This window comes from Camelina sativa, chromosome 12 (assembly GCF_030686135.1).
Source record: "Camelina sativa cultivar CO46 ecotype springtype chromosome 12, ASM3068613v1".
Classification (NCBI taxonomy): domain Eukaryota; kingdom Viridiplantae; phylum Streptophyta; class Magnoliopsida; order Brassicales; family Brassicaceae; genus Camelina; species Camelina sativa.
The window spans coordinates 4,967,726-4,979,781 of NC_141891.1; the positions used below are offsets into that span (position 1 = coordinate 4,967,726).

The 12,056-nt window shown below is 33.8% G+C and overlaps 2 protein-coding genes and 1 pseudogene across 3 annotated transcripts; all 3 read left to right on the plus strand.

Annotated features, from left to right (window-relative positions):
• Nucleotides 1–610: 610 nt before the first annotated feature.
• On the plus strand, nucleotides 611–2,058 carry LOC104730290 (putative xyloglucan endotransglucosylase/hydrolase protein 18). The gene is made up of 3 exons (XM_010449441.2): nucleotides 611–1,125; nucleotides 1,228–1,421; nucleotides 1,525–2,058. Exons 1-3 carry the CDS (start codon nucleotides 844–846, stop codon nucleotides 1,895–1,897), a joined length of 849 nt encoding a protein of 282 aa, XP_010447743.1. The 5' UTR covers nucleotides 611–843; the 3' UTR covers nucleotides 1,898–2,058.
• Nucleotides 2,059–6,854: 4,796 nt separating this feature from the next.
• Nucleotides 6,855–8,192, plus strand: LOC104730291 (xyloglucan endotransglucosylase/hydrolase protein 24-like; annotated as a pseudogene). The gene is made up of 3 exons (XR_015574677.1): nucleotides 6,855–7,181; nucleotides 7,284–7,476; nucleotides 7,587–8,192. The product of XR_015574677.1 is annotated as a xyloglucan endotransglucosylase/hydrolase protein 24-like (transcript).
• A 1,299-nt stretch (nucleotides 8,193–9,491) lies between these two features.
• LOC104730292 (protein YIP4b) lies at nucleotides 9,492–11,747 on the plus strand. Its single transcript, XM_010449442.3, has 3 exons — nucleotides 9,492–10,246; nucleotides 11,053–11,127; nucleotides 11,227–11,747. Exons 1-3 carry the CDS (start codon nucleotides 9,740–9,742, stop codon nucleotides 11,485–11,487), a joined length of 843 nt encoding a protein of 280 aa, XP_010447744.1. The 5' UTR covers nucleotides 9,492–9,739; the 3' UTR covers nucleotides 11,488–11,747.
• Nucleotides 11,748–12,056: the final 309 nt, after the last annotated feature.

Sequence of the window (12,056 nt, forward strand, 5' to 3'; positions counted from 1 at the left end):
AATAAAATAGCCAATTGTATTTATAAATAAAGAGTTATGTTTAATGATGATACTAATGACACTAATTTTATTATTATTGACCAAATAAAATTTTAAAAATGAGCTAATGACAGTTAATATCTAAGTTTAACGAAACTTCGCTTTATCTTTATCGGTAGATACATATTAATTCAGTAATTCATAAAGTTGTTAGAGAAAAAAAAATTGAATCCTTTCTAAACAATTTTTTTTATAACATATCGTCTTCTGACTTATTAGTATATTTTTGAGATTTTATGTAAGTATATGTCCATCAAATATCTTTTAATTTAATTTATATAGGGGATGAACATAATTACATAAAATCCCAAAAAATTACTCATAGCTACATATTTTGGGACTTAAATTTTTTAAGCCAATCAAAGCTATATATACTTCAATTCAATCAGCAATCTAAACAAATACTTAGACTTATTAAAATGCAAATATTAGTATTCGAACCCTCTATGCGGTGGGGAGGGTTTTGCACTCAGGTCAAAAAGTCGAAGCAGTGTTGACAATGATCTCAACGCGGGACCAGCATGTGCTGTTCAAATGTCTATATACATTATTTTCTCTGTTTTGTAACAATAAACGAGTAATGAAATTATTATTTTATTGGGTTCACTTTGTAACAACCAACAAAGAGGTCTAATGAGCCAACTAGAATACAGCCCACGATTTAATAATCAAAACCATGAAACTTCCATCTCTCTTTCCTTTGCCATTTCCAGCAGCTATATAAACTAATGTCACTTACCTCAAACTTTCATCAACAATACATTTTAGATACATCAATCAGTACTCCTCCAGAAATCTACAACAATGAAGCTTTCTTGTGGTACAAGTTTTGCATTGTTGGTTTTGTTTCTCTTTGCGGCACAATCTGTGCATGTATATGCGGGTAGCTTCCACAAAGACGTTCAGATACATTGGGGTGATGGCCGTGGAAAGGTTCGTGACAGAGACGGAAAGCTTCTTTCTCTCTCGCTCGACAAATCCTCTGGATCCGGCTTTCAGTCCCACCAGGAGTTTCTCTATGGCAAAGCTGAGGTTCAAATGAAACTTGTTCCTGGTAACTCTGCTGGAACAGTAACAACATTCTATGTAAGTTACATATACTAACAAAGCATTTTTTTTATTTCATCTTCTGAAGTTCCTTAGATTACATATATTGAGTATGTTGGTCTTTATGATGACTTTGTGTAGCTAAAATCTCCTGGAACTACGTGGGATGAGATCGACTTCGAATTCTTGGGAAACATAAGCGGTCATCCGTATACTCTCCATACTAATGTTTACACAAAAGGCTCAGGAGACAAAGAACAACAGTTTCATCTATGGTTCGACCCAACCGTTAACTTTCACACTTACTGCATCACATGGAACCCCCAAAGGATTATGTAAGCTCAACCTTTGATCCCTCATACATTGTATGTTCTTACAATTTTTAAGGCTATGAGCTCATGAACTGACATTCTCTTTTTTTTATCTCCTCTCTTTCAGTTTTACAGTTGATGGAATTCCTATTAGAGAGTTCAAGAACTCCCAGTCAATTGGAGTACCGTTCCCAACAAGCCAACCAATGAGGCTCTACGCGAGTCTTTGGGAAGCCGAGCACTGGGCCACAAGAGGAGGATTAGAGAAAACAGATTGGTCAAAAGCTCCTTTTACTGCTTTCTACAGAAACTACAATGTCGATGGATGTGTATGGGCTAATGGAAAATCATCTTGTCCCGCAAATTCTCCATGGTTCACTCAACAACTAGATTCAAACAGCCAGACAAGAATGAAAGCGGTACAGAGCAAGTACATGGTCTACAACTATTGCGCTGATAAAAATAGATTTCCTCGAGGTGTTCCTGCTGAGTGCAGCTAAATTGTTGATTCTTTGATTCGTTAAATAAGTTGCTTACCATCATTGCCTTTGTAACTCAATTGGTTTTTATCTATTATTTATCATTCATTTGTTGCTCATATGTGTTGTTTCTGTAAGATGTGTTTTAAGAAGTACTGTAATAAGATTAAATTATTGAAAAACGCTATCATTTTGTGAACTTAATTGATTTCACTAGATTTGTAAAAAAAAGTTTAACACTGAGAGAGGTTCACTAATTTTACAAGACTGTTTACAAAGAACATAATTCATAGGTTTTACTAATATGAAGAAGAATTTATCTATCTGATATGAAGGTACTTTAATACTCTCCTGAGTTAGAACACTATAGTCTTAATAATTTCTGAGTGATATATTAATGGATTGGCGTGAGATAAATGATTGCGAGACTACATCGCCATACTCACATATTTGTGGACTCGATTGACACAACAATCAGACTTCGGGCCTCTTCCCTGAATATATACCATCATCCTTCGGTTGGTGTGTCGTTCCCGCTGCCTTGCAGAATGGACCGTTTGGGCCTAATCTTTTGAAGGCTTTATTAATCAGTTTTCTAGTATGTGCTTTTTGTAAACATTAACCAAAGTTTGTACTAACCACAGTAGGTAAAACCGTAAAAATGCAATGTCAAAATACATTTGACATGAACAAAATCTTGTATTCTCGAAAAGATAAAAACAAACGAGTTTAGTACTAGTTTATATCATTCCGTAGTTTTCATTAAAACTGCCCCACAGCAGATATTTTTTAATTATTACCATTGTGTTTGAAAATTGAAAGTGCTGGTTCTGTTAACAATATTAATCCATATATGTATTGATTGACCTACAAGTCAATGCTCATCTCTACTTCAAAAGTCTTCTAGAGGGCAGGTTCTTCTCGGACCGTCCATGATTAAAGTTTAATATTAACTGATTAGAGAATAATATAATGATTTGTACATAGGCAGAACTTCGGTTTCAAAAGGCTCTTATTTTATAATTATCGGCTAGATTTTTCGCATTTGTGGTTAGAAATGATTCCAAGAGAGTGACTGATGAAAAAAAAAATCATGTTTAGACAGAATTATATCAAAAATGATATGCTAAACGTATTTAAAACAATGATCATATAAAGTCATGCAAGAAAATTACTTTTAATGTTAGCATATTAGAGAAATCAATTTTAAAAGAAAAACCTTTGGTATCAGTAAGATCGAGATTGTCACCCTATGCATCGTTTTAAGAAAAAACATTTGGTTACATTATAAAATAGTATAGTACAGAATAACAAAATTGTAACTAATTTCCAATGCAAAAGTTCCTAATCAAACGTTCGCATAGACTAATTAGTCAGAGACAAGAGTTTGAGTCATTGTATATTTATAAATTCTTTGTGATACTAGCTTATTTGATATCATGATAATTAATATTAGCGCTATGAAGTCATAGACCTACAATAAGTGAATATTTGGTGATGTTCATCCAATGTGAGATCATTATTTAACAAGTGGCTAACAATATTTTAATTAGTGATGATTAGATCGAGTCCAGAGAAGTGATCATAGTAACATACTTAATTAATATATAGGCCATAACAATGTTTGAAAAAGACAAGGGACCTAAAGGAAAGGACAAACCAAAATAATTGATGCACCAGTTACTAATTACGCTTATCCATTTAGATATGTTACTACTTTATGAAAATGACATTCCGCCAATTATTTTAGTAAATAAACACAGGTTAGGCACAATTTGTTCTGTAACAAATGTCATTCAATAAACTTTTCTTTTCTAAATAATTGTGTGGTTGTGTGGTGAGACTACAACTCTTTTATAGTTTGACATGCATTGACGAATCCATCGTCATCAGTCTCATCTGCCGTGATCATACTTGACTAATACACAGTTTTTAAGGAAATAATATGTTAATATATCTTCAAGATTTTTTTTAAATGTAGACAATAACTCTGAATTATCAAACTGTTACAGTATATAACGTTCTATAATTGAAAACATCTAATTATCACTTAATCTAAATTGTATTGTGGTGATAAACGTTCTACTATAACATCTGAGATTATAAAGTTGACCGTATATAACTCAAAGTCTCTCGAACGTATCCATCAGTTTTAATCACAAATCCTCCAAATCATCCTTTAAAAATAATTTGAACTGATGATTTAGGATTGAGTTTCGAGTTAGTAACAACGTTCTACTAGAACATATTGTGGTGATTATAAAGTTGACAGTCTATAACCTAAAATCTTTCGAACATATCCATCAGTTTAATCACAAATTATCCTCAAAAAAATTTAACTGATGATTTAGGATTGAATTTGAATTGGTAATAACGTACTTTCAAAACATCATCCCAAAAGAAATGGTTATCCAGAAAACTGATGAATTCAATTAAGCACTATAGTGTTCAAAAATAAAAATAATGCAATAACATTTATTGATCCCGGAATTGACAAGACCAGACTTAGTTGTCCGAGATGTGGGTTAGCTAAAATGAAGTTTTATGGTTGAGTTAATATTGAGATTAGGCCCTTGATGATGAGCCATTACACTTAATAAATTAATTTCTGAAATGATACAGCTGTAAGGAGTAATGGGACCAAGTTGACGTTTGGTTAGGCAGTCCAAATCCAAATTTCCGTGTCAAGAAATTTCATCCAATGAATCATATTCGTATGTATATATTAACTTCTAGTAATAGTGTTCGCTTTAATTACGTAGCTATCCCCATATTATGGTCCATGACTCCATATATAGTCCATACTATTTACTTCCTCAAAAGTATATACTATTTAAACCTCAAGTCATGTCAGTGTAAAACAAATTAACACAAGTTAGACAAATGATAGACATTCGATGTATTGGTCATATATATCATTTATGTTACCGAAGAAAATATCAATATATTTTTAGGAACATTTTATGAAAATATCAAATCTCATACAAAAGACTTTTGGTAGGATAGTATAAGAGCGGAATACTCCTCGTGGAATTAGCTTTTAACTAGAATATTATTCAAACGTGTAGTATGGAACGATTGTATTTGTTGATATTCTATACTAAATTTTATGATATTGTTTGGCAATGATGTGAAAACTCAATATGATTTTTTTCGAAATAATTTTTGACCACTTATTACTATTTTTTGGCGTCAAAACAGAAGACAAAAATAGCAAAAAGTTGGAAATACCAAATAATGCTTGTTCCTTTATATGAACGATGACGATAAAAAATAGCTTTGGTGCTTTGAAAATATAGTCTTTGAGTTTAGACCACTCATATTCATCAGTCATTTCCAATAAATTTCAGTAGTTGTCCTCATAGACAACATTAAATTTCTTTTATTTGTGGTTTCCTCAAATTTAATTCTAGCTTAAGTACTGTGGACAGCTGTGTTAATTTGTCAAATGAGTGTATACCAATCAAATTAAATTTCTTCATTTGATCAACAAACAAAAAAAAACACTCTAACCAAAACCACTAATGCGTACATGCATTGAGTATATAAATATATGATTAGTGTTGCAATTTATTTGAAAAAAATATATACAAATATTTACGTATATAATTCAGCTACCTTTACTTTGGTTTAATAATTACTTAGCTTTACTTTAGTTCAATATAGCTTTACTTACGTATACAAAGTTATACATCAATAATTATAACATTTGAGAGAATTAATTAGAATGAAAACAAATAAAGTAGACCGATAGGTATGGATGGTTACACATATTGATCATCGTTTTGTTATTTTGCAATGACACATCTTAATTGACTCCCATCATTAATTAGTGACCAACCAAAAGAAATTGACCTTTTCTATTTACAAGAAAGCGTGTGTGCGGTGGTACTTGCTAACGCCATCAAATCTTTAACCCATACACTAAACTCATAAGTACTTTTCTTCGTTGCTTCTATTGTCAATTCACATACATATATGTATATATTAATCACATCATCAAATCATAATAATATGGGGAAAAAAAATTGTAAGCGTTAAAAAAACTTTACGTTAAAATGTCAAAGAAAAGTTCGACGTGAGTCGGAGCAAGTTGTTTTGTTCCTAAAGCATGGTCCAGTGGCGACCCAATAATTGGATACATACAAACTTGAAAAATAATCGAAAATATTTAGAGAAAGAGATATATTCACAAGACATATTCTCTCTTTAAAAAATTTCAACTAAATTCGAGAATTTAAAGTCGAACAATTCCACACGTAATATATCTTTAGACCTCTTATTTCTTCTATCATCCCTATTACCTATAGCCAGGCCTCTACGTAGTGGTTTAAGATGTATGAACACATTTGAAATACCGAGAGTCGTGTAAAAATATATACAAATTACAAAGCACGCAACCAATTATATAGCAAACCATATTATTAAAAAAAAAAAATCAACCATATTATGAAATTATTGCACACAGAAACAAAAACTATTATACTAGCATTTACTTATATTGCTAGAGTCTAAAGAAACTGACCTCTAAACTTTTATTTTTGTTATAATGTTATACAATTTTCAAACACGCTACATAATTTTAGATACCACTTTGGTTTACGGCACAACAAAAAAAAAAAAATCTTTTTTGTCTGCGTCAATTTTGATATTTTAGTCGGTCATGAATATCCAAACAATTCCAATTTTTATTTTCCATCTATCAAATGCAACATATTTCTAAGAAATATTCCCATGTTAATATATATCTACTATAAGTCTATAACATTCAAAAGCCAAATTAAGGATGGTAAAACATATTCTGCTTACCAAATGATGGAGGAGGAGGTACTCGAGACTCCAGCTGTAACACATCTTGCATGCAATTGTCTTGATTTTAGCCTCCTTTTGTTCACCCACTCTCTTCTTCTTCTTTCTCATTTATTTTATGTTATTCTCTCCCACTATATATACCTCTCTCCCTTCTTCTCTCTTCCTCACATTCCTCACCAAACCCCCCTTAAAACACACCCACACGTACGCACACATATTATATAAAACAATGTCTCCTTTCAAAATATTCTTCTTCACGGCTCTTATCTTGGCGGCGTTTTCAGCCTCCGATGCTGATTTTAACACCGACGTCAACGTAGCTTGGGGAAATGGCCGTGGGAAGATACTCAACAACGGCCAGCTTCTTACTCTCTCCTTGGACAAATCCTCTGGTTCTGGCTTTCAATCCAAAACAGAGTATTTGTTTGGTAAGATTGATATGCAGATTAAGCTCGTCCCTGGTAACTCAGCAGGAACTGTCACAACTTTTTACGTAAGACTACTTTCTCTAGAGTTTTAAAATGATTTGGGTTTGATTTTTAAAAGAGTTTATCTTAACATTTTTTGTGTTGTTTTTTTTTTTTTTAACTTTCAGCTAAAATCAGAAGGATCGACTTGGGATGAGATTGATTTTGAGTTCTTGGGTAATATGACTGGAGATCCTTATACTTTACACCTAATGTTTACACTCAAGGAAAAGGTGACAAAGAGCAACAATTCCATCTCTGGTTCGACCCAACAGCAAATTTCCACACTTACTCAATCCTCTGGAACCCTCAAAGAATCATGTAAACTCAAAATCTCACGTTTCTTGCCAGACACGTAACTAAACCCTAATTAGGTTTTCTAATTTTTTACTCACTCCTAATCTGTTCTGTTTTTTTTTTGTTCTCATCAGATTGACCGTCGATGACACACCAATCAGAGAGTTTAAAAACTCCGAGTCGATCGGTGTCTTGTTCCCCAAAAACAAACCGATGAGGATGTACACAAGTTTATGGAACGCAGACGACTGGGCAACTAGAGGCGGTCTTGTTAAAACAGATTGGTCCAAAGCTCCATTCATGGCTTCTTACAGAAACATTAAGATCGACTCGAAACCAAACTCCAATTGGTACACTCAACAGATGGATTCAACGAGCCAAGCTAGACTCAGATGGGTCCAGAAGAATTATATGATCTACAACTACTGCACTGACCGTAAGAGGTTCCCACAGGCCCCTAAGGAATGCGCAACAAGCTAATAGAATCTCCTATTATATATCTTCTTTATTTATCTATCTTCCTCTGTCTTATGTGAATGCTCTGTTTCTTGTTTGTCAATGTCTGAGAATTTCTTTTTTATTTTCTTGTTTTCGATTCTTTTCATTGTAAATCTCTGTCCAATAAAGGCAATGGTGTGACTTTGCTCTTATAGAAGATATGTATGTATAAAAAGAAGTCTCTGTTTTATTTGTAAAAAAATATTTTTATGAGATAATGATAGTTCTATCTTCTTCTTCTATTTTTCCTCATATAAAAATGACAGTTCAATTTTTTTTTGTTTTGTTAAATAGTTTCATTTACTTTCATTGTAAGATATATGAGAAACGTGTAAAATGCCTCTTATTTAAATGTAATTATTGTAAAAGATCAAAAATCAACTTTATCAAATTTGTATTTACTAAAATGAGTTGTATGTCATAATCCTACATTCAATAAAAATATCAACAAATCACATGTTTTCATATAAGGGAAAAATGCCAAAAAAAACCCGAAGTTATTTTTATTTGAACGTTTAATACCTAATGGTTTTTGATTGGAATAAAAATACACCAAATAATAAAATCGTATCATTTAAAACCCAAAATTATAAGTGTTGTTATTTCCATACACACGATTTTTCAACAAAAACTAAATTCCAATTTTACCCCGCTTATCTAATTAATTATTAATTTTTAATATATAAATTCTCGGTTTTCTGTTAACCATATCAAACCGGGATTAAACCCTGGTTTAATCTATTTCTTTCTTCTTCGTCCTCCTCTTGTTTCTGGAAATTTTCTAAAGAGATCAAAAGGTAATTCAAACAAAAGAATAAATCAAAAAAAAAAAAAAGCAACATTGCAAGAGGAATCGGATGAAGTCGCCTTTATCGTTGCAAGCAGTGAAGAGGATATAAGCAGTCTCATCAGTCATCACCAACGAGACCTTCAGAGATCCGAGCAGGTCAGAGATGAGAGGAAGAAGCATCACCAGGTTTATGACAGTCAAAGTGTGGCCGCTCGTTCCTGGTTTTAGTTGATCCACCTTCACGAACACCAGTTTCCTCTTCTCCTGCGGCGTCTGCTACTGTGGCTGGTCACGAGACGGAGGCGGTGGGCTTCTTCCTTGTCGCCGCGGCGGAGGCGGTCCATTTCTTTGTCGTGGTATGTGCACGAAATTATCCTTGCTGGTGTTTGACGCCATTGGAACTGAGATAAAATCTCGAAACGAACAAAATCTCTTTTTTCTTCGATCTCTTTAGAGATTTTGATTAAGACGAGGATGAAGAAGAGAGAAAGAAGTTTAATACCGGTTTGATATGGTTAACAGAAAACCAAGAATTTATATATTAAAAATTAATAATTAATTAGATAACCGGGATAAAATTGGAATTTTAGTTTTGTTGAAAAATCGTATGTATGAATATAACAACACTTATTATTTTGGATTTTAAATGATACGTTTTTATTATTTAGTGTATTTTTATTCCAATACAAAACCATTGTGATTTTTACACTTCACACTTCCTTAAAAACATCTTTATAAGAAAAAAAAAACCAAAACGGCGTCGTTTGAAGCAACGTCGTCGTTTTAATGAGAGCACTGCGTCACACGTTTATTTTTTAAAAATTTACAATTATTTTATTATTTTCTCGCTTTTAGTAATTTCGACAACTCTTCTTCTTCTTCTTCTTCGTCAGATCTGAAATCAATTTCGCCCAAATCTTAAGACCTAATTTGTTTCCCGGGAAAATCAAACAAAACCGTCACCGGAATCTTCCAATTTCTCTCTCCGGTGAAGAAACAATGTCGCACAACGATACGATTCCGCTTTATCAATCATCTCAATCAGACATCGACGAGATTGAGAATATGATGAGCGATAATTTCCAATCAGGTCCCGGAACCGTGCTCCCAGCTCGTCCACCGAGTCCGATCCGTCCGTCCATTCCCGTTTCATCCTCACCGTTCGTTCAATCCAACCTACCACCGCTTCCACCGTCGTCTTCTTCAGTTTCCACTCAGAAGGTGATGCCTGCTCCAGCTCCTCCGCCGCTTCCTTCAGCTGCTGAAGGTTCGAAGAGTATTGGAGGGAGTGGGTTCGGATCTCCTCCCAATACATTGACGGAGCCTGTTTGGGATACTGTAAAGCGAGATCTGTCACGGATCGTGAGTAATTTGAAGCTTGTTGTGTTTCCCAATCCGTATAGGGAAGATCCTGGGAAAGCACTTAGGGATTGGGATCTATGGGGACCCTTCTTCTTCATTGTGTTCTTGGGTCTTACTCTTTCGTGGTCTGCTTCGGTTAAGAAGGTAAGATCTTCAGATTCTGGTTTCAGCTTTTGTTTCACTGGAACCTTTAGGGATGCAGAACTGGCTTTGCGTTTGTGTGATCATGTTATGAACTTGGAATCTTAAAGTGCATTGAAATGTGATATATTGGTTAGATTTACAGCTCCTGTAGAATGTTACTTGTAGCATTGCTCTTAAATTTGATTCTTTCAGCCATTCTTACTCCTTCCGGGTTGTCAGATTTTGACTCATAGAATTGGTTTCGATGTGTTAGATTTGATAGTTGTAGACACGAGCAGCATTTGATGTGGTCCTTGTATGAAGTTTGGTGCTTTCTTACTACCCTTGACTTACATGAGCAGCATTTGATGTGTTAGATCTGATAGACAATTTAGACACTTTCACCTTGAACTGAGGTAGCACCAGCTTATCTGGCCAATGTTTCATAGATTTGCAAGAAATGGTTTCTATTAGGATTTGTGAACATATTAGTATATATATATAAGAAACTGTGAAAGGAAAGGGTAAAATGAAGGGCTTTTCCTAATGCACTTAAGGTTTAGATCATGTATCTAAAAAGGCATGAATTTTCTGTTGTGTGGTTTGTTTTTGACGATGTTGGAATGTTGCCACCTCATAATATTATCGAATACTCTGTTTTCAGTTTCGTTTATAATCTGTGCTTCCCAGCATTTGTGGGAGTTATCTAGGATTGAATCCCTATAGTAATAAGGCACTACGTTCTTACAAATCTGCTAGAATAAAGAATCATTCTCTGTCTATTTGCAATGGCCGTTGATCTTATTATTTTTCTCTGTCATTTTCAGTCAGAAGTGTTTGCTGTGGCATTTGCACTACTTGCAGCTGGAGCAGTAATCCTCACACTAAATGTGTTGCTCCTGGTAAGCACACATTTTGATTCCTGTATTGGTACAAAGCCACATACTGTTCCCTTTCTTTTTGTAAGTTTTGATTCTAAAACATGCTGATGCAATTTTCAGGGAGGACATATAATCTTCTTCCAAAGTCTAAGTCTTCTTGGTTACTGTCTATTCCCACTGGACGTCGGAGCAGTGATCTGCATGTTGAAGGACAATGTGATACTCAAAATGGTCGTTGTGACTGTGACTCTTGCCTGGAGCTCTTGGGCCGCTTATCCTTTCATGAGTGCTGCCGTGAACCCGAGAAGGAAAGCTCTCGCACTTTACCCAGTCTTCCTCATGTATGTCTCTGTTGGCTTCTTGATCATTGCCATTGATTGATTCGATCTGGAAAAATGGGAAATCAGAGATTGGTTCTTTGATTCAGAGTGAGAGATCATTTGGTACAGAGTAGATATAGTGAAATTCTCCAGCCGCGAACTATTCCGAGTTCTAATGAGATCATATGTATAATATGTTCTTTTACCCCTTTTTGATTAAAAATCTGGTCGACATTATTTTATATGGTTTTGCTTTACGTGTATGAAACTTACGGTTCTTTTTTGGAAACGTATATATAATACTAAGTAAGACTTTGATGATGATCGTAGCTTAATTTGTACCGTAAGTATACTTGTTCTCGTTTTTTGCATAATGAAGACACGAAATGCTAAAATTGCTAATTAATTTATATGGAAATTTGTTTGAGATAGCCATTGGCTCATTACATACTAGTATAATCTTATAATTTTAGGGATTACCAATCAACTAATTTGTGCAAATATATCCACAATAAGCATTTCAATTATAATTCAAGTCTAATCTGAAGTCTTTTTTTTTGTTGCAAGTTTTTATTTTTAGTGCAATATATATTATTCACATTTTGAATTTGCAACTGAATATACTAGTGA